General features: G+C 41.0%; 2 protein-coding genes across 3 annotated transcripts in view; both read left to right on the top strand.

Moving 5' to 3' along the window:
* Positions 1–23,699, top strand: part of LOC119028957 (cadherin-2-like) — a 114,501-nt gene that overhangs the window by 1,720 nt on the left and 89,082 nt on the right. For both annotated transcript variants that reach the window (XM_037115436.1, XM_037115437.1), the window contains exon 2: positions 6,557–6,695. In XM_037115436.1, the coding sequence (XP_036971331.1) occupies positions 6,557–6,695 (139 nt within the window). The remainder of the gene's footprint in view (positions 1–6,556; positions 6,696–23,699) is intronic.
* Positions 6,735–21,721, top strand: LOC119028958. The gene is made up of 4 exons (XM_037115438.1): positions 6,735–6,992; positions 18,313–18,532; positions 18,857–18,938; positions 19,403–21,721. Exon 4 carries the CDS (start codon positions 20,094–20,096, stop codon positions 21,231–21,233), a length of 1,140 nt encoding a protein of 379 aa, XP_036971333.1. The 5' UTR covers positions 6,735–6,992; positions 18,313–18,532; positions 18,857–18,938; positions 19,403–20,093; the 3' UTR covers positions 21,234–21,721.

The following is a 23,699-nucleotide window of genomic DNA, read 5'->3' as shown; positions in this document are numbered from 1 at the left end:
AGTCCCAACTTGTCCCCACTTGACTGCCACCCCAAAACATCAGTTTTTAATGAGTTGGGAAAACCAAAGCATGGATATTCTAAGCGACAGTGGCTCAGGGATAGAGCCTGTGTCTTGTTATCTGAAGGTTGCTTGTTCAATTCCCCTGGTCTGCATGTTGAAGGATCCTTGGGCAAGATACTGACCCCCAAACTCCTGATGTGCTGGTCGGCATCTTGCGTTGCAGCCACCAGTAACAGTATATGAATTACTGCAAGTTGCTTTGTATAATAATAATAGTACCTTTTTAAAAAATGTACAAATGATATAGGCCTTTGTTTAAAAAGTTGACAAAAGCAATGATAAAGGAGAAGGTGACCTAATAATGACATTTTTTTTCATTACCCATTCAACCTCATGCTGATGGAAAGTCAGATGAAGTTTGGTAGTCCACTAGGGCTTAGACGACGCGGGATGGGAAGATGTAATCGACAACATAAATTCGTCGACATGAATAATTTGCGTCAGTGCGTCGTTTTTGTTTTTGCTGGTGTCAGACACTGCTTTTCAGGCAGAAATGTGACAAAAAATTGGTAGGACAGGCGGGCGGACGGACGCTGCTCCACGTACAACTGCGGTATTTTTTTCCCTATATAAGTTACCAAAGACAGTTACAGTTACTACGTTACTTTTGTTTGGTCATGTAACGGTAAATTAATCATTAGATTAGTCAACTAATCGAAAAAATAATCGCTAGATTAATCGTTTGAAAAATAATCTTTTGGGACAGCTCCATTGTCCACTAAACATTTCTGGAGCTTCACAGCAAAAAAAGCATTACAGCATTCTTCTAAACAACTGAAGTAGATGTGGACTCGTTTTAAAATCTAAAAGATAAACACACAAACATAAATACCATACTGCTTGTATCACAACCCAAGTCTCTGGAGACTCTGAGATCCTAAATTGAACTGAGCCGACTGAATTCACAAATATTGAATATTTCAATGTAATGAGTGTTTTTTACATTAATGATATAAATAGGTTAAGAGAAAAATAAATAAATAAATAAATAAGGGGACCTACACACCATATTTTTTCTGAATGACAGTAACAGTGACAATGACCATGCAGTTTTCTCTCTCTAAGCTGTGTGCTGTCAAACCTTTTCATGTTTAAGTTGAATAACGGTTGTTGTTATCTACTTTGCAAGATTGTTGCAAGAAGCTGGTGTGAAATTGTACAAGCCTAGTAAATGGTAACTAACATTCAAACATCTCTTTTGGAGAACAAAAGTTTTTAGGCTTGTTGATTGTTTAAATACATCGTATACACTATGTTCTTATCTAACCCTCTTGTTCATTCGACAAATGTTTCTCAAGAAGATATCCGCTGTCCAGCATCCCCCATTGGTTGCGGTTTGAGTCCGCCACAGCGCAGTATGGTAGACAGCTGGCGTCACGAGGCAGAGGAGTTCCCGTGATAATCACATAATCACTCGCGACAGCAGTTATAGGTCTGTGTTATTAAAAACAACAACACAAAGTGTTCCTGACCGAAGGATCAGCAGAAGAGCTTGTGTTTGTCTCTTTTTACAATCAAACCATCTCTAAAGGAATTCAAACACTGGATAAAAATGCTATTTTAACACATTGAGACCACATCCATGTTGATACTGTGTACCTATTTAACAGTAAATGACAGGAAAATTACAAAATATGCATTTCTTTGTAATTTCTCTATCATAATTCAACCATGTTTTCCTCTTGTAAAACAAAATTTTACATGTGCTCATGCCCCATTCACACTGTTTTGTTGGTGGAAATACGGTGATGTTATTCTGCCTTGTCCTCTGCATGAAACATGCAGAGACAGAATTGGGAGACAATTTCGTCTGCCTCTAATCCACCATCAGAGGTAGTAATAAGGCTGCAACAGTGGTGAATCAACGTTTTGTGTGAAAGTGTAAGCTAGCAGCGTAGGACAGGGTTGCAACTTTTTGATGGAGTTCACAGGCTGACAACTAAACTGATCCTTTACTGGATTAAACTTTAAATGTCTTTGTCATCTTTCACTACTGTGTTGTTGTAGTTAATAGCCCCATTCACACTGCCGGTTGGATGCAGGGTTCCTGCGCCATATCTCCGCCTCCACCACTGTGTGAAATTTCGCTCCGACACTGATACGCCTCTGGAGGCAGTATCAGGGGCACATTATTGGCAAACTGTACCAGTGTGAACGGATAAGCTGGTTGCACGTATCTAGGGCATGCCAATCTGACATTCTGATAACTATACAGGTCCCTCACTCATCTTAATAAAGAGAAACGTCCCACAAAGCAATGTTACATGACCAAACTAAAGTAACGTAGTGACTGTAACTGTATTTGGAAAAAAAATACTGCAGATAGATGTTGAGAATTGTCTGTCCTCCCACCCGTCCTAACGACTCTTCCTTAAATTTCTGCCCAAAAAACAGCACCTGTCACCGGCATAAACTTTAACTCACCAAGTGGTTGTGTTGATATAAATCTCTGGACGGTCAGCCCTCCCGACCGAGACTTCAGTGAACTTTCCCCCAGAAAACAGCCTCCCACCCTACGATTGTAAGAGTCAGACAGCATTCAGTTTACCGATGGTGATTATGTAATTATGTAATTTATCGCTAAAAATGTAACTTTGTCACTTTCCAGGATGTTTGGTGGGTCAGGATCTCAATCACAACACATTATAACAGCACCCGTATGATTATAAACTGTCCGCAGGTTTAGATTGACAGAGAGACACCGGGGAAACACCTTGAAAACACACAGACGTCATCATCATGACATGTACTGTCACGCCTCTTTAGGAGCCACAGTATACAGTAGAGTAGAGTTTTGAAAAGCGCAGTTTTAATACTGGTGCACCAGTAGTGATGCATATTATGTCAACCAGCAAGCGCTGAAGAGTAGAATAAGGTTGCAGTCACACACATAAATGAAAAATTCTCCTCCTGTTAGCTCCTATTCTGTACACACCAATGAATGAAATGAAAAAACCTGGCACCGCACTGGTTATGCTCCAGGAATTAAGAGTATTGCAGAACCTATGGAGTCATGAACACATTGACGGCGTACCTACTCTCACTGCCTGAGGAGGAAAACAACAGTTTGCCACTGCAGACTTAAGGCATTTTAAAAAAATGGTGAACACATCTGTAAGATGCAGATCAGTTTGAAGCGTATTTTTAGCTTTAGTGTGACAGCTATGTAAGTGAATGGTTTTAGATAAATGCAATCATGTTGTAATGGATATCATTTTTGTAGAAAGCAGTGATAATAACTTAGGTAGGTGACCCCCCCTCCCTTTGGATTGAGAGTTGCCTTCTTGGGGCCTAGGTCCCCACATCCCCATCCACTCATTGCTTTCTTCGTGATATGTTCTGGCAAGTTGTCTCTTCTTTGGCTGCCTAACTGTCATGTAATGGGAACTTACTTTTTATGAATGTAGATTTTTATTAATGTGGAAACAGAAAATGAAACCCCCAATTGTACTATTGTTGGTGCCACTGTTGCAAAGATTACTAGTAAATTTAATTTTTTCTCAGAGTAACAACCACCAATAACTCAGGAAACCATGTCACTTTTGTCATTATTTAGACTATAGTGGAGAAATATAGCAGAACTTTCTGGGGAGATTACTCTTTACAGCCATTACACTGTGCAGTCAAATTTTACTCTGTAATTATATGTTATAAACAAAAAACACATCTATTGTCCGTTTATGTTGCAGATATTTTGAACTTTTTAATTGTAAGAAGATATATACTGTAGAATATAAGGCTAAGTATTCAGACTGCAACTAAAGATTTGGGGAAAAAATTAAATGGCAAATTTGTTTTAAATTACCATAAATGTATCACAGTGATGATGGTATTTCAAAATCTGTATTATGGCACAATATCAACCCATCCCATGACTACAGACCAACCCAAAATGTAGTACATCTGGCATATATCTAGTATCTGGTATATTCTACAAAGAACTGGGCCTGTATTCACAAAGACTTTTATCTTAACGTTAGGAGTACTCCTAAATCGGACTAAAAGTTTTTATGTAGGAGTCATCTCTTAAAAGTCATTCACAAAGCCACTGAGACCTACTTTTAATTATGAAAACATTGAACTCCTAAACTAGAAGTAACTCTCTGTTGCTATGAATGACGTCATTTTATAACGACGCACTTAGAAGCGGTGACAACGGTGATTGGTTGTTGAGTGGGAATTATAAATGAAAGTTTTGACAGCAGATTTGCTTATCCTGTGCGAATGCGCCACACGAAGCACAGATGTGGTGGGATAATTTCTAAATCACCAGGTAATACTAGTCCCATGCGAAGAGCTGCATTTTCCCCGTAGTCAAATACCGAAGTGTTGCCAAACATTTTAACTCCGGCGTTATTGGATTGTTTCGGTTGGTTTGGGACGTTATTGCGTCCCTCACCAACTCAACCACAACTTCAATCCCTTTGCGGTCCATCTGACATCGTTTTAATAATTCCCTGTCATTTAGTGTCTCCTAAACATTTGGCTGTGACTAGGGCGAGTTAGGAGTCCTCTGGACTACTGAAGTGCTACTTTTAGGCCTAAAATGTTTTGTGAGTAAGTCTTATTTTCAAAAATTAGGAGTCCTAAATTTACGACTGACATGCCCATTATTTTTAGGAGTTGCTCTTAAATTCACCTGTTAGGAGCTACTTTTAGCCTGAAGATTCTTTGTGAATACGAGCCCTGGACATTAATACATGCTATTGTTAAAAAGAGTAACTGCATTTAATATGAGCTAACCGCACAGCCCGTCGATGGTCTTGGACACACACGCACACAGGTTATTTCTCACTAACTGTAGAGCTAACTTTGTATGGTTTGTTGTAGTGTTATGCTAGTAGCTATTGTTTCTCATTGGAATATGGGCCATTTCAGTTATGTTAATGTGTAAAATACTCCATTTGTGTTTGTTCACCTTACTCATGCAGTGTTTCAGGTAAACTGTCACTAGTTTTCACTCACCAAGAGACTGTGATTCTCTGTCTTCTGTTCTCTTCCACTCTCCATAATGTCTGCATAGAAATAAATTCCCATCCAGCTCCAGTCAGCAGTTGCTTCCTGAATAAACTGAGTAATTGTTTGGTCTATGAAATGCCAGAGGAAAGTGAAAATGTAGTGTAGTGCCCTGCCCTAACATCCCCCTATTTTTCCCCACTTTGCCTTTTTGCCTGCACTCTAAATGTCACCACTGAAGCCTGTGTAGCATAATGCAGAAACACAGCACCACACCGGAGTCTTACTATGTCTGTTTACTTCCTTTGCCCTTACGCTTATTGGGAGAGATACGAAAGCCTGCTCTGCTAAATCCCTCCTCCCCCACTTCTTACGGGCATGTCAGGATGGGCAGTGAGGATGATGAATGTTTAAAGTTTTTGCGTTAAGTGAAAGCAAGTCACAGCACCCTCTTGGCATCATTACTTTAATCACAGTAGAACACCCCCACACACTAACACACATACACTAGTACACACATTAACAAGCTGCAACAGATGCTGTCCGCGCTGCAGAGGAGCTGGGATACTTGTATGCGTGCCCATATGTAGGCCAGGAGTAGAGTGGGTGTGGGGGTGGGGTTCATGTCGGGCTGGGGCTCAAACAACAAGAGAGACAAAATTCTAGATGTAGTTATCACATGTCATGTGGTGATGTGGGTAGAAGGGAATGGATTGCTAACCGCATAACTGACAGGAAGTTAGTTCAATGACGCCAACACATACAGCAACTTTAAGGCTGCATTCAAACCAAATCAGGTGGTGTGACAAAATGCCGCAGGTTTGTGTGGCGTTGTGGGAGTGCCGATCTATGGTCAGTGTGTATGATATGTCAAGAACCCCTGCAGATCAGTTTGCTGAATGGTGAAGCTGCTATGCTGTTATGCTATTAGCATGATGGTCCTACCAGTTATCTTTTGCCCAACAGATTCATTATAATAGTAACAACCAGAATGCCAAGCAGATTATTACTGTGCGTTTTAAACTGGGGCAAAAGAACAAACCAAGTGATCACAGGTGAAAAATCATGCTAGCTGGAGAGATGCTCATTGGGTTTTTGCTAAATGCTCCACTACTGGGTGTGTGTGTGTGTGTGTGTGTGTGTGTGTGTGTGTGTGTGTGTGTATATATATGGTAGTGGAGTTTTACTGTGGAATGTCCTGCCTCTGTTACGTCTTCGTGTTTGATAACCACATTTTAGGAACCATTGCAAGAAATTTGTAAATCATCGTATAAACTGATTTTTGAATTATTTACTCCCTAATATGCTTGCAAATATATAATATATAATATGTTTCAAAATTATTTATTTGTTTAATAATGTTTTAGATGCTGATGAAATATGTCAGGGCATCCAAGAGAGTCAACCTTCAGTTTGATGAAAAGTCATTAAAAAGTGACAAAAGCATCTCAGCCAATAGGTTGTGAAGGAACTGAGATGTTAATCTTAAATGCATTTTTTAAATTCCCTTTCATCTTTCGATTCCTTCTCTCTCAAGGTTGTTGTTGTGGGTGGAGAGGCAGAACATTCATTGTCAAGCAAGGAGGGGGCGTTGCCATGCACAAGGGGCTTTACTCAGAAGGAATACATCATAGAAATGGATCAAGAGTTGGCCAAGGGACAGGCTGTCTTCAACGGTCAGTACACGTGCACAGGCACCCACACCCACACACACACACACACACACACACACACACACACACACACACACACACACACACACACACACACACACACAGACTTGGAGGGGACAGCTCCAGTAATAATCCCCTGCTGTTGGGTGGGGGTTGTTTAAGAGTGCTGATATTTGAACCATAATGAAGCTTCAAGAGGACTGACCTTTATGCTGACTGAGTGAGGAGAAATATGTGGACCAATCTGTGTTGTCCTGATTACCATGGCTTGATTATTACGATGAAACATGACTGGGAATGGTGAGTTGAGCATTCTTTGACTGTCTTGTTAATTTTTTTTGTTTCAGAAGGGTAGGATGTTGAATGGTGGTCTCAGCGCCATTAAAGAGGATTTTTATCGTGTCACTAGTACACAGTTCTTGGGGGATGTCTACTTCTAGAAAGGATTAAGTTGTTAAAGATTTGTATAAGCATTGTCATAACTGCTTTGGGATAAACAGTCTGAAGTTTGAGAAGCCAGTGAGTAATTTTCTTCAAAGAGAGCAAGTTTATTAGCACTTTTTTTTTTATTTTTTTTTTTTTATCTTTGTAGCTTTAACCACTTAAAGAGCTTCTTTCAGTTAAGGTAGCATTATAATCACCAGAGTAATCCCTAAGATGTTGAAAGTTAACACCTGCTGAAATAAGTCAGAAGGACTTGTGCATATGAGGTCACAGGATGCAACAGACTTTTAAGCAAACCATCTGTTAAGCCAAACTAAAATGACCTGGATAAACTGTTGGCTTCTTCACAACCAGTCAGGTTGTCAAGTTGTGATAATAAATTTAATTATAAAATCAAGCAGCCATCATATTCTACTCGTCAACCAAAAGCCTGTGTGTATTGGACTGAACAGAAGTATTTTAATATTTGTGAATAATGTATTATTTCTTCTCTTAACATCTTACATTGCCTGGCCATATGATAGACTCTTGGCGGACTATTATTGCAATACTTTTAGGTTCTGTTAGAAATTAGTAATACTGTATTCATAGATATAAATATATCATTCTTCAATTACAAAATTTGTTTGAGCATAAGCTGCAGGTGATGTTAAATAATGCCAACTTCACGCTACAAAATGTTTGCGCTGATCTTGCTTGGAGCCTTGCAACAAAAAGGCTGATATCAGAGGCACATTGACGCACTTCTGTAAATCTACTGATTGTGATGACCTTGCCTATAGTCATGGTCAAAGTTTATATTCTCTTGTAAAGAACATATATATCATGGCAGTCCTGACTTCAAATGATTTCTCCAACTATAATTTTTCTGTGATGGAATGAGTAGAATGCATAGATTGGTTTAATAACCCCAAAGGGGTAGAACCCTATTGAGTTTGTGCCAGTTTTTTATCAGGCTTTTAACCCCGAAGGGGTAGAACCCTATTGAGGTTGTGCCGGTTTATTACCAGGGTTTTAACCCCGAAGGGGTAGAACCCTACTGAGTTTGTGCCGGTTCATCATTAGGGTTCTAACCCCCAGTTGTCAAAAGAATTTTGGCACTCCAAAAAATCTGCTAGTTATCACCAAACAATCTTTTTTGCTAGCTAAAAAAATCATATTAGTTCATATTTCGGTCAAACTAAATGACCGGTCAGTTGTTCCTGAAGTCATCCAGAGGCTCTGTGCCAAATGTGGTGGAAATTGGCCTATAGGTGGATCTATAACAGATCTAAACGAGTTTTTGACTTCATAAACATCATATTCATGTATTTCCAATAGAGTCATGTGGGGGGGCTTGGCCCCCGTTCATAACTGCTTGCAGTTCTAGTTATTATTATTATTATTTGTTGTCTGCAGCTTGAGCTCTAATTCCCTTGAGCTGGAATGGGCCAGAGACTTGAAACTTGGCCCAATGATTGGAAATGACGTGCCCACAAGTCCAGCTCCATGTGCACCAAAAAAAACCTTTTGGACCATGAAACTCCACCTACCTAGACTTTGTACTAATTTGCATAACGTGAAAAACAGTAAAGTGAATAGAAGTTTTGAAAGATTGACTCTATAAACACCAAATTTGGTATACGCTTTAGGTGGATGAAAAGACATATTTCTTCTATAAATGAGCCAGATTGGTAAAAAAATATGGCCGCCACGGACCAATGTATTTTTGCAATGAGCGGGGCTTAGAAATGATTGGCCATAACTCCCACACATTTTGCCCTATCATCACAAAACTTGGTGGGTAGGTTCACAACAGGACTGGGAATCTGCTTACCAAAACATGTTGAGCTCAACCTATAGGGGGCGTTATAAATGCTACACATGCACATCTCAAAGACCATCGGACAGAATTTCACCAAATTTGGTATGCATGCTCTAGGGGCAAGTATTAACTAATATCTTGAGTGCTGTGTTGACAGGTGAAAGTGGGTGTGGCCTATTTGTCATTAACCATCATTGTGTTTTGATAATTTATGGCAGGCTGGAAGGACCCAGAGACATGAAATACATTGAAATGGACATGAAATGTACATTGAGTATAAATGACGTCCAAATGCTGCTCCAAAAATTTGATCCCAATCCATCAGATGTGGGCGCTATAACATAGGGTGTAAACTTCGAAAGGCTCTCCCTGACAAGCCATAAGTGCTATTAAGTTGAAATTTTTCATACACGTCCTCCTGATAGTCAAAAAAGCCTCTTGCACCATGAAAGCCACATTTACAGATTTTTTGCTAATTTGCATGATGTGAAAAAAGCAAAATGTCTTCTCAAAGGGCGGGGCTTGGCAAATATTGGCCCCAAATCATTAACCATTTTTCCAACTGTCCCGAAACTCGGTTGATATCTTCATATCTTCAGAAGGGGACTAGGAATAAGCCCATCAAAACACTTTGAGCGCATTCCTTAGGGGCAGATTACAGGCACACGCTGCTGTATGTGAAAAAACATACACCCCTCTCGCACCCAGAGCAACAGGCGTATACCTGAATATTGAGAATTTTGGGGCTTATCATGGGTATGTGTTGCCCAGATCTTTGAGGAACACTGCGGCCGATGTCATCAACTGCGGGGGATGAGGGTCAGAGTGGCCAGTTTGGGGCGAAAGAGGTTAGAACCCACAGATTGCCGCTTGTGTCTATATTGAATGTATTTGAGGTCTCCTGAAAATGTTACCAAAGCTTGAGCAACTTGAAATATCAATTGTAGTGATTGTAGAAAGCTGTGTTGATCAAATTTGCCTTGTAGCATGGCCTTTTAACTTCTTCTGGGTGATGTCATTCAGAAGAAGTGCATCATTTGAGTCAGTGACTCATGCAATGCTGGGTTGAAGTAAAGTCTAAACAAGTGAATCTTGAGTCTTTTGCGCGAGATGGCAAGTAACTCTGCTGTCACTGTTTCCCGCACATTCGTTTATTTGTGGCGGTCAGCCACAATATCAACATTGGCCATCGCATATTGATTTACTATTCTTGAAGCTGCGTGTCCCATTCTCACTCACTCAAAACTGCGCGACTGTCAGTGAATATAGCATGATGTTATATATTCTGATACAATGGATGGCGGTATGGTTTTTAGGCTGCTGATAAAACCAATGAAGAAGAGGAGGACTGTTTGACGCAGTTGGCTTGATCATAAATTTCTCCACAAAGAAGGCAGCAGGCCTCATTGTCGAGATCAAGGCCATGATGCCGGTTTTCTCGTGTTGGTTTTGTTAAACTAGTTGTCCTGGCCAGCCTGTGTAATTACAGCGTCATGTTATGCACTGGGGACTTTTTTCCCAAAAACTAACATTCCGATAGCCCTGTCTGGAGGGGCGAGGCGACAGCAGAAGTCCAGGAGCTAAACGCCCGAAGACCCCACCAGCACTGGTGGAGCAGTGACCATCCAACATTGCCGCAAGCCAGGGGAGACCACAGGACAGCGACAACAGAGCCAGTCGGTGAACAGCCCAGAGGTTGTGGTAGAGGGAGGACCAGCAGAGCAACGATGGACAGCCCACAGAGCATCAAGTACGTCTGTTTATACGTTAGCGTTGCTATGCTAACAGCTGATCGTTGAGGCTAACAGCTGATAGCAAAGATAGTGTGGAATCAAGGATGACACCCAGCTTATGGACTTCCGTGGATTGGGAGATAGCACAGCCGTTCACGTCCAGGAGAAGATCTCCAACCTTTTGGAGCAGTGCCTTGGAGGCCACAACCATGAGCTCAGTTTTATTGGTGTTAAGTTTCAGTAGATTTGAAGTCATACAGAGTTTTAAACCATGTAGGCAGTTGACAAGTGACTGTGAGTGTAGCTGGGTGGATGGTTTGGTGCAGAAATATAAGTGAGTATTAGAAATAGAGTCCTCAGGAGAGAAGGAGGATAGAGAGCACTGGGGCAAGCAAACAGTGGGAGGATCAGCTATCTGTGTCAGAGGTGCATGTGGTAGGGTGGTGGCAGATGCCAGGTGTTGCTGGTGAATGGTAGCCACCTTTTCCTGGAGGAAGTCCAGGAACTTGAAACAGAGGTCAGGGGTACCAGAAAGCTGGGGGACATCGAGAGGGCTAAGGAGCCGGTAATGGTGGACAGTAGGGTTGGGCGGTATGAGCAAAATCTTATATCACAATATGAGTAATTTCATATCACGGTAATGGTATATATCGCGGTATGTTTTTTTTTCCATGTAAATTCAATTACCGGCGTAAAATAATAATACTGTCACATTTGATCATTGTCCTCTTTTATTTTTATTTGCTCACAGCAGCATAACATTGTTTTAAAGAAAATATAATAACATGATAAATAATAAACCACAAAGAATGTGCAAATGTCTGGTAAACATTGAAATCCAGCTTTAACTTAAGGTGTGCTTAAGTGTGTGCAAATGTAAACAGAGCTCCAACAAGAAATAAAAATAACAAATGAGAAAAAGTATTTTCAAGTTTTACATAAGGGAACAGGTGCATAACAACAGTTAGTGCAACATAAAATCACAGCATCTCCTAAATGTTCTGAAGGATACTGTCACTAGTGTGCAATGGTCTGGCAATTGCGTATATCCAGCAATTACAGGTTGCGTGCAAGAAACACCAGCTGATCAACTCTCTCTGGTTTCAGTGCTGATCTGCGGCAAGTGATAATGTTACCACTTGTGCTAAAATCACGCTCTGATGGGGCACTTGTGGCTTGAATGCACAAGTATTTCTTTGCCAGGCTTGCCACTTGTGGAAAATTGGCCATGTGCTGCCTCCACCATTCCAGGGGGTTGATCTCTCCATCAGCCTCCACTGAAGGTAGGGGTTGGGGGTTGAGATGAAGTCTAGCTCGGTGGATGGCTTGGAGGACATCATGTAGGTTCTGGAGCACCCCCTGGAAGCCTGTAGCATGGGCTAGGAGGTTATCAAGGTACACCACACAGCGGTTGTGGGGTATGTCAGCCAGGACCCTCTCCATTAGGTGTTCAAAGGTTGCAGGGGCATTGCACAGTCAAAATGGTATCACCTTAAACTGCCACAGCCCCTGGCCAATTGAGAAGGCTGTAAGGGTGGGACTCTGGTGTCAGCTTCAGCTGCCAATAACCACTGTGTAGGTCGAGGGAGCTAAATCAGGAGGAGCCAGCAATGTAGTCCATCATCAATTCATGGCAGAGGGTAAGAGTCCTTGCGAATGGCATCATTTAGATGCCTATAGTCCACACTAAAACGCCAGGTGCCATCCTTCTTATGGACCAGGACTGCTGAGGGCGCCCATGGGCCGTTTGAGGGCTCAGTGATACCAGCCCGAAGCATGTCTTTGACTTTCTGCTAGGCAACCACCTGCTTGGCAAGGGAAAGGCATTGTGGGTGGAGGCGGATAGGGCGGGCCTCTCCTGTGTCTATATCATGGAGAGCCAGATTAGTGTGGGTGCAGTCCTCGTCCTTGACAGCTAAAACGTCACTGAAAGTCTGCAGTAAGTCCTTAAGCTGGTGCTGCAGCTCCCTGTTCAAAACCTGACAACTCCTCTCGAAGAGGTCGTTGATGGCCCCCTCGATTTCTATGGTCTGAGGCTGGGGTGTGAGTGGCGGTTTTGCTGCCACTGGAGGCTGTGGCGGTGTTGCCCTCTTAGCTGACGCGGTCCTCACCGGCGGCTCTGGCGCTTGGGTTCGGGTCTCAAGGTCGCTGGACTTGTGAGGGACCATGGTTTCAGAGTGTTGCTCTGAACCCATCCACCACAGCCCACTTGTCCAGGAGGTCGAGGTCGATGATGCAGGGGTCCTGGATGTTGGCCAACCAGAACTGATGCTGCATCTGCTGGCTGCCCACCATAACTCGAAGCGATCTGGTTCCCATCACCTTTCCAGAAAAAGGTAGTTGGTAGACCTATGGTTTAACAGTGTTCACTTTCAGTTGTTTCAAAACTATTGTAAAGTTACCACTGATGAAAACCCAACGTTTCCTGCGTTGGGTTTTCACCAGTATAGCAGTCAGTCAGTTTCGGACCAAAACTTTGAAAAATTTGGAAAACTTTGGAAATTGAATTTCATTTTCTGTTTTCCAATGTGTGTAGTTTCACATAAGAAGAAACCTCTCTGTACTGTCTGCAGTTTAACAGCAATCTAGGTAGGGAGAAACATAATCTTGTATATGGCTTAAAACATGCTCCACAGAGGGCAATCAATAGTCGGACAGAACTTATTCCCCATTAGCACATAGGGAGATATGTGTGTTGATAGTCAATATATCCACACAAACATCTTTGCTCTAAGACCCTTTGTTGTCCCTAAATTAGCATGTCACTGTTGAGAGAATGCCTCTTAATATAAGGGAATGGAAATTGTAGGCACAGTGTCAGATCGTGATAGTGTGACCAGACCCAGACTCTGCAGACACTGCAGCATTAAGTATAGATAGTTTAGTTTCATTTGGGTCTGAGGAGGGTTTTCTAAAGGCTTTTTTGGCCAGGAAGGATGCCTGATTGACCCCTTGGATTGTACAAATGTGTTTACTACTGCTAAGACTGTTTTCAGTTTAGGAGGAGAAGTCTTTTGTTGTGAGTAGGGATGCACAATATTGGAGAAAATTGACATTATGATTTTTTAAAATGTTGTGTATATACCGTAAAAATGATACAGTCTAGCAAAAAGGGTCTGACAATCGATATACAATCAGAAAGCAAATAGCTAGTAGCAATTATATATACGTCTCCAAAAACCTGCCGCACTGCAACAACAAATGGATCACAACTCAAAGAAATTTTGTTGTGGGTGCCTGCTTGTGAAAGACTCTGGTCTGTTTTGTTTTCTCCACTAACCCAATACAGTCTAGTTCCAATACAGTTTGACTCCAACGAAAAGAAAGACAACTCAAAAATTATAATTAAATCAGATAGATATATCAGTAATTTTAGTTCATGAAAAATGAGAACTGTAACAAAATAATATAACAAAATATTACACTAAACAGTGTATTGTATGCCAGTAGCAGTATGCACCATGATGACAGAGAGAACACTTCCTGATGGAGAGTTGTACTGGTGGTTTACAATTATTCTAAATTAGAAACTAAGGGATTTGTTTGTGAATGTCATTCTGAACACCAGAGCTCACTGTGCCACAGAATGGACTGTACATCCGAAGCGCTGTTGGAATAGACTGCACACAGCAGCGAGCCAAGAACAGTAAACAATGAACAGTCATGAAACATGAACACAAGTAGCAACCGCGGACAAATGGGAGAATAAACTTAAGTAATTCAACACAAGCGTGAGCTGTTAGCTAATTGCTAGCTAGAAGGCTTTGTTTCTAAAAACATATTCAAGCATATTGTTTGAGTAGTATGTCTCATCATTTCTAACATTGTCATTATCCATAGTACATATCGATAACGTTTTATATTCATCAATATTAAGGCCGTTGACTTGTTCATTAATTCATACAGAAAGCGCACACTCTACTACTTTGAATAGCTATGGTCTCATTTATTACAGAGCATCAGATTGGATTTATGAATGTACCCAGTGTTTCATTTCCAATGTGGTTTGTGCATCGACAGACTATTCTTTACCTTCTTTTAAGTGATAAACTGATCTTTCTTAGTGTAGAACATGGTTGAAACATGCTAAAATAGCATTGCATTTAAGGTTACATATTCAGTAGTGAAATACATAAGGAAAAGTTATTTAAATCAGTGTTTAAATATTTGTTGATTTGCTAGTTTTTAATTAAAATATATCAGGAATAGTTTCAAGTTTTGTTTCTGTTGAAGATATGGTTTCAAGTTAAATAGATTTTTTTTTCACTCTATAATTACTCAGAAATGCTGGATAATGTATTTAGATCATTTTGCGTGGAAGCAGGATGTGAGGGACTCATCGGGCCATTTGAAGATGATTCGAGGACCAGTGCTGGATGTCTTCGCTGAGTTACAATCTGATGTATCTGGGCACTGTTAATTATTTAATTGGAGCAGAGGAAGACTGAAATATTAATCAGCAGATGGAGGGAAGTGGAATAATTACAGATGGACAGACAGACAGACAGACAGATTGTCTGGGGCATAGGTTGTGGAGGAAAGGGTGGCAATCAGCAGCAATTACTTAGTCAGACCAATAGGGACAGACAAGTGGGAAACAGGATGTTGCATTGAGCAGCTTGTCACATTGAAGGTTCAGTGATATAGTCTATTGTCTTAAATACTGTCTTTTTTATTGTTTTTATTTATTATTGTTATTGTTGAGTTTATCGAAAAATGATTTCTCTCTTTGTTAATTTTCAGTTGGCATGATATGCTGACATCTAAATCCCCCCTTGTGGGAACTATAGGTAACTGCATACTTTTGGACGCAACTGTCACTAAAGCTCATGTAGCTCCTCAGGGATTTAAGCTGTTATTTTTTATATTGACAGTCTAACTTGTGACAACACATTAGTGAAATTTATAGACTATGGCTGTTTGTAGACACACACGCAAAGCATGTTAAGAAACAAAATGTACTTTTATTTGACTTTGTCGCTGTCCCGGGAAGGAAACGGTTCGAGGGGTACTACTTACTACATTTTATAACATCAAAGTGTTTGATTCTTATACTGTTTTTACATGTTGTTGAGCCATAAAGGATACTGAAGTCTTGAAACAGTTTACTTGGTAAGAAATGCTCCACTTAAATGAACCGTTATGTTTGCTACAGTAACAGTACTATACATGCATGGAAAGGAAAAATGACTGAACACAGCCTCTCTAATCATTAAAGCACTGTCGCACAGGCATTGTGAACCTGCCTATGAAGGTGCATCTTACTATATGAATACTGAGCCCGCTATATAGCAGATAGACAGTCTGTATGTCCTGTCTAGTCCGATCAGAGGACTAGTCTGTGCACCACATTACGCACACAGAAGCACAGCAGCGCTCCTCCTCCTTCACTCAAAGAGAGCATTTTGCTCATATACAGTCAAACAGAGTTGTTGTCATCATCTTTGTTGTTTATTGATCACTGTCAAAGGCAAAGTCCATTTAGAAAGATAAGACTGGCAGTAGCTGTGCTTGGTTGCTTGTATCAATGCTGCCTCCAGCTGATCAAAGAGAAGAGGGCAAAATCTGTGCATGCTGAGTGTGAATCAAAGAGCACTGTTTCAAATCTGTTTGCACATTCGCATGAATCACTACTTGATATACTGACATACTTCAGTTGATACCCTTGAAAGTACCAATTTGGTACCCAAACCCACAGTTGGGAACCTGTAGAGAATTCCAGTTAATGGTCAGTCAGCTCAAATGTGTCCAGGTACTAGACATTTCTCAAATGATAACCTGCCCTTCTGTTATGGTGAATAGGTTTTGGACTGATAAAAGTCTAAACTTAAAGCATTGTAAATTGTGAGTGTTACAAGACCCAGCCTGAAAGCAGCTGTACCTGAGTCAGGTTTCCATTTATGTGGAAAGGAAACAAAAATAAATAGGGAATGGAAAGTTGATTCAGCTGCTGTCAGACCAGTCCTTTGTGTGTGTATGTGTATGTGCTTAGAATGATTGCAAAACAAAAAGATGTGGTAGTTTTAACTTGTTTTTATAGCCAAGATGTGTACGTGTATGGGTATGTGTGTGTGTGTGTGTGTGTGTGTGTGTGTGTGTGTGTGTGTGTGTGTGTGTGTGTGTGTGTCAGGCTGAGGTCAGTTGCTATCCTGTACTTCCTGTTGAGTAGTGATGGGAACGGCAGTTCTTTTTACTGTACTGAATCTCTAGAATCCGTTCATTAAAATGATTTGTTCAAAAGATTAGTTCACCGCATCGTTCAGTGCTCTCCAATTCCCTGAACTGATAAACAGCCAAACGATCTGTCATTCAGTTAATAATTCAGCCCTGAGGTTCACGTTCACTTACTGAGGGACGGTGAGTTCAGGGACTATAGTACACAATCATTCGCAGGAGACGCAGCGCTGCTCTGAATGGTATACATGCACTAAAATTACTACACAGTGAAAGTGTCCTCTGTGCACAGTAAAATCACTTAACATGATGCTACACGGATGTTAGCATCACAGCGCTAATTTTAGCAGTACGGTTACTGAACGTGAATCATGAGCATCATGAGTGAGTGACACAGCGCCACTTTCAGCACAGTACATGAACGAGAATCACGTCCTCAGCGTCAGTTCTCTGCCTGCAGTAGGTTTGCAAATCATGAATGAATCACTGGGCGGACGTGATTCACGTCCTGGCATCCCTCGTTCGTGAACGACCTGCTGAGGACGTGAATCACGTTCGCAACGGCAGCTGCTGAGAATCACGTTCGCGAACGTGAGTGACTTTTACTGTGCAGTAAAATCACTTAAGATGATGCTACACGGATGTTAGCAACACAGCGCTAATTTTAGCAGTATGGTTACTGAATGTGAATCATCTCCTCTGCCCTGGCTGAGTGACACAGCGCCATTTTCAGCACAGTACCTCAACGAGAATCACGTCCTGACAGTCCTCTGAGTGAGTCGCAGCAGTTCCACTCCCGGCCAGCATGCTCGCGGCTGAGCTCAACTCAACTGAGAAAGGAACGAATCAGTCCATGAAGTGATCCCGTTTACTTCGTTCACTGAAAAGTTTTATTCGTTTGAACGACACGTTCGCGACCGACACGTTCGCGACCGACACAACACTACTGTTGAGTAAAGCAGGGCTTACTGCTCTGACCTTCCCATTTTCCCATCCATTCTCCCTACTAAGGCAGTGAGTGTTAGTCAGCAATGCCATACATAGCTGTGGAAACCCCATCCCACAAGCTAGCAGACACTGAGCACATTTATCTCCACACGTCCTCCCACCAAATCACCATCCTTTCTCTCTCTCCATTTCTTTTCCTGTTTCTTTCTCTTGTCATGCAGGGGATTGCCCTACTTTATTCTAGCGTCATACGTTACTGTCTCTCCTATGCTGGTTTCAGGAAGGGTGGTGGAGATATAGAATGAGAGCTTCCTATCTCTTTCCCTCTCTCTCTAAAGTAGCGCTGCGTGAGTGGCAGCCTGTTACAGCAGTTCTTTCTCATTTTTGAGCTTTTTCCTATTTTTATATGTATTTTGTACTTTTTGACTGTTTTAAATTACTTATCTTTGGAGCTAGACCAGACTTGCTTTTGTCGCTCTAGTCTTATTACTGCTTTTTTCACTGTTCCGCCTGTCAGGGCAGCCTGTATGCAGCCTGTCTGTCTGTCATCATTTGGAATGTGAGATCTCTTCCCAGTAAGATGGACGAACTAACAGCACTGACCCAGCGTCAGAGGGACTACCGTGAGTGCAGCATCATGGTGCTCACTGAGATGTGGCTAATAGCGCTGACCCCAGACATGGACGCTTTTCTGGATGGCTTTAAAATGTGGCGAGCAGACAGGACGGCTGAGAGCGGTAAGAGGAAAGAAGGAGAGCTGGCTGTTTGTTAGTGACAGATGTTGTAACTCTGGGCACATCACTGTTAAAGAACAGGGCCGTATTCACAAAGAATCTTAAGGCTAAAAGTAGCTTCTAACCAGGGGCGGTTTTTCATTCGTGGAGGGGCGGCATGAGCGCCAGCAAAATAAAAATAAATAAATAAATAATTATATATTATTTTCGTTTGCATTCATGTTCATGTTCTCAATAGGTGATTTGGAATTATAGATCTAAAAATACGGAGAAGCTACTTTTGTTAAAGCTTCTTGTTAATTAATTTTGTTATCCTGTGGTTTAAAGGTAGACTATGGATACTCGGCTGCGAGAATTTTTGATGGATCGCAAACTTGAAGATGTGATCCAGCAACTTGAAGATGAAAATGTAAGCCACTGCAGCTGCTGTCTTTGCTTGCCAGGTGTGTGTGTGTGTGTGTGTGTGTGTGTGTGTGTGTGTGTGTGTGTATATTTTCCAAACAGAAGATTTATATTGACTGAAAGTTTGTGTGAAACATGGTCACACCAGAACAGATAGACTTGATGCACAAATTCAGATGCACACTCTAAAAATGTTAAATGTTTTAATTTTTCATGTAATCAAATACGTCTTGTAAAAAGGAAATCAACTGTGTTTCAAAATAATTCTCGGTCATCTCAAGTTGGAAAAATATCTGCATCATTATCAAAAGCTAATGTTATCAAAAGTAGGTTATATAAAATGAAAAACTAATGATGTGAATAACTATACCCTTATACCACTTCTTTAAATATCCATTGGCATTTTATACTATGCATTTGTATTTATGAATTTATTTTTTTATTGACTTGGAGTATCTTTTATTTTTTCAGATGAAACTGTCATTCCGTTAATAACAGACAGTGACCTGGCAAAGTACATCCCTAAAGTTAGAGATAGAATCTCCACTGTGGCCTTCTGCAGACAAGCAGTACTGTCACAAAAATCACCATCCAGGAAATAATCCATACTTTCAAGACTACGACAAAGACTGTCTGGAGCTGAGGGGATGCCTCCAAAATAGAGATCATCTAAGTGGGCAGGAAATACCAATGCCAAACAGAACGTGAGATGAATTGAGGTTGGCTGGATGGATTATGATGAGGAAGAGGAAAGGTACAAACAGGTGAAGTCTGTAAGTGGTGGAGGAACAAGGCTTAAGATAAAGATAAAACAGTGGAAAATATCAAAGTTATGGCTGAAAATCTTTTTTTCCCAAATGGCCATTCAAAAAAAATAAATAAATAAAAAAATTCTGCGACTTTATCTGTGCACCACCAAGAAAACAGGACATCAGCCCTCGGGCGTGGAGGGTGTTTATGCAATAAGTCAGCCCTCAGTGGTAGATCTCACTGACAATGAACAGAATCAGGCCGTTGAGGATCTGTTGGTGGAAAACAGAAATTCTGAATCACCAAACCACTCTGGAAATAATAATGGAGCCTCCAGCGGATATTTGGAACTCAACGACACATTACCATGGGATGGTCTGCTAACTCTGGCCGAAAGTGAAGATTCTGATGCATGGAGGATGACCACCTGGAAGTAACTGTGGATGAAACAAACCTTGAAACACTCTTTCTAGAAAAAGAGGATGATGCAGCTCATCAAACAGTGGATCAGTCGCCGGTGCTTGCAGGGGAGGCCGATGTTCCAGCCCAAGCACTTCCTGAACCACAATCTTGTCCTGTAACGCTGATTGTAAGAAGAGGTCACTGTCTCACTGACTTGATCAGTGCCTTCAAGGACCCAAAAATTATTGCATCTGAGGTCAACATCAAAATGCATCTACCAAATGGAGAGCTTGAACAGGGGGAAGGAAGTGGTATTTTGCGAGACTGCCTTACAGAATTTTGGATGGATTTCTATAACAGCTGCACACTGGGAATTGAGGTGAAAGTTCCCTTCATCAGGCATGACTTTCAGTGTGAAGAATGGCAGGCTGTAGCTAGAGTATTTGTAGTAGGGTGGAAACAGGCCGGTTACTTCCCAGTGAAACTTGCAATACCATTTCTGGAAGAGGTGCTGTATGGCTCGACAACCAGTAGTTTCAAGGATTCCCTTTTGCTGTACGTATCACAAGAAGAAAGATCTGTCCTTCTGAAGGCTTTGGAGGACTTTAATTCAGTGGACACGGATGAATTGCTGGATGTACTCGATGTACATGAATGCAAGCAAGTTCCTACCAAGGACACACTGCTCCCTGTTTTGGCACAGATTGGACACAAAGTAATCGTTCAGGCCCCAATGTATGTAATTAAGTGCTGGCGTCCTGTTGTGGGTTCTGTAGCTGTAGCCACAAGAAGCACTGCATCATTTCATTGCACAAAAAAAACAACTGCAAAAACAGTGAAGGGGCTTCTAAACTTTCCAGAGGACATGACAGCAGCCCAGTCAACAGTTTCTCGTTACCTGAAAAGGTACATTGGGGAAATTGATTGCAACCATCTTCAGCTTTTCCTGCGCTTCTGTACAGGATCTGACCTCTTGGATAAAGCCATACTAATTGAGTTCATAGAAACCACAGATTTCCTCTGCAGACCACAGTCCCACACATGTGGATGTGTGCTAAAGCTGCCCATTGGTTACTACAGCTATCCAGACTTTCGCAGCGAATTTAACAACATTCTCTCAAGCTCAATGTGGGTAATGGATGTGGTGTAGGTAATAATACAAACAGTAACATGAAGGATGTGACAGCTACTTGCTAGACTGGATGGTTTTGTTATTTTAACTATGTAGTCCGTTGTGGATCTTTTTTAAGTAGGGCATTTTATTTCATCTGCTTTTAAAGTGGTTGCTGTGTATTTTCATTTTGTCTACTGCAGATACACTGACTAGGCATAAGTACAGCTCCACTTCAAATGCCAAAATCCAACTGATTGAGCATGTTTGTATAATTATTACAGTTGTTTGTAGCAACCCCAGTAGAAACAAGAATGTGAGCCTTGACTGATGTGTTCAAGGTGTTTAAAAAGAAGTGAGTTGTTTAGATTAGTTGTTAACACTTTTATGAAGTTTAAAAAGCAATATTTTGTAACCATCAGTATTAAGATGGCTAACAATTTTGAAAAATGTTCTTATCCTGTTATTATGTACAAAATACCACCTGTTCTATTTATGACTATGGCGTATTTTGAAAAAGACCAGTAAACCATTCAAGTTTGTACAAAATGTTGATGTCCTCTTGGTTACATTCTATACATCTTTACACTTGTCATTATAATGACACCACCCACAGTTATTTTACACCTCACTTTCTAGTGTTAGAAACGTGCACTGATTCTTCATCAAATATCGGATTGCTTTAATCTCTTCCACCCGCTCAGGAAACATACACAACCATCATAATAATACTATACAGTAGCCTATTTCTTGTCTAATTGATCATAACATTAGATTCAAAATGTCATTGTCAGTCTGTGTGGTTGCTGTCCAAGGTGCTATTGTCCTTGTTAGAGATGGATACATTTTTGTATTACCATTTAGGTGAAACATGTAACAACCAAAACTTTGTTATGAACAACTTTTGAAGCCCTCACAGTTTGACAAGCTTAATATTAATTAAAGGATAATAACACTAGCCCAAAAAGATTCATTTTGTCTAACTTGTCCAACTATTTGAGTCAAACTTATCTTATTTTCTAGCTAACAATAGCTATCAATACTGAAAACAGAAAAAAAAAAGTTATACAGTCTTTTTTGATTATTTTTGTTATAACAAAGACGCAGAATAATCTCACAAATGTAAAAACGTAATATGTACATTATGCTGCAAAAACATGTACCAAAGTACCAAATGTACTACACTATTTGTATGATTTTTTCCCTTTAAATTGCCTCAAATAACTGTGGACGAACCACTTCCCTCAGATGAAAATATAAATCAAGTGCCTGAGACATGGTAGATGGGAACTCCAAGCTTGATTCTTCCATTATTATTGTGCACAAATCAAACACGTCCACATCACATGGGTCTGAACTTAAAAATGTGCAGCTGTCTTTACATGTGGTCAAATCTTCAGTCAGTGGAACAAGGCAGTCTTCTGCACCCCAAAGGTGAGGGTATCCCACTGGGCATGTTGGTGTTCTTGGAGGGCCTTATACGGTGAGCATTCCAAACACCCCGGATGTCATGTAATACCTCCTGTTGAAGGAGCAAGAACGATTTAGTCACAGCTGGCATACATTGCATTTAAAAATATGAAATGCAGTCCTCTTTGTTGTCTGCCTTTGCAGTGGGTAAGAAAAACAAAAGTTTGTGCTACGAAAATTCACGTCCTCAGCAGGTCGTTCGCGAACGAGGGACGCCAGGACGTGAATCACGTTCACCCTGTGATTCATTCATGATTTGCAAACCTACTGCAGGCAGAGAACTGATGCTGAGGACGTGATTCTCGTTCACAAACTGTGCTGAAAGTGGCGCTGTGTCTCTCACTCATGATTCTCATGATTCACGTTCAGTAACCGTACTGCTAAAATCAGCGCTGTGATGCTAACATCCGTGTAGCATCATGTTAAGTGATTTTACTGTGCACAGAGGACACTTTCACCATGTAATAATTTTAGTGCATGTATACCACTCAGAGCAGCACTGTGTCTCCCGCGAATGATTGTGTACCATAGTCCCTGAACTCACCGTCCCTCAGTAAGTGAACGTGAACCTCAGGGCTGAATTATTAACTGAATGACGGATCGTTTGGCTGCTTATCAGTTCAGGGAGTTGGAGAGCACTGAACAAATCGGTGAACAAATATTTTGAACAAATCATTTTAATGAATGGATTCCAGAGATTCAGTACAGTAAAAAGAACTGCCGTTCCCATCACTAGCCCTTCCTGCCTCCACCTGAGACCTTACAGAAGACACGCTCAATTTGCTTACCCAGCTGTCCAGGAGTGATATTATTATTAGCTCTTGGGCACATTATACCTACTTCGTGGCCACAAATTAGTATTTCATGTGCACATTATAGCCGTATTGTGGCCACAATTTATTATTTTTTTTTGACCATGTCATGTCTGGGGCTCTGTTGTTTTGGAGGTTTGATGAAATAATGAAATATATTATAAAACGAGGTGAACTGGTTTAGACTTAACTCTTGGTTGACAATGTTGGGAGGGGTCGCGTG

This window comes from Acanthopagrus latus, chromosome 11, assembly GCF_904848185.1.
Source record: "Acanthopagrus latus isolate v.2019 chromosome 11, fAcaLat1.1, whole genome shotgun sequence".
Classification (NCBI taxonomy): Eukaryota; Metazoa; Chordata; class Actinopteri; order Spariformes; family Sparidae; genus Acanthopagrus; species Acanthopagrus latus.
This window is presented reverse-complemented; position numbering and strand designations above follow the sequence as displayed.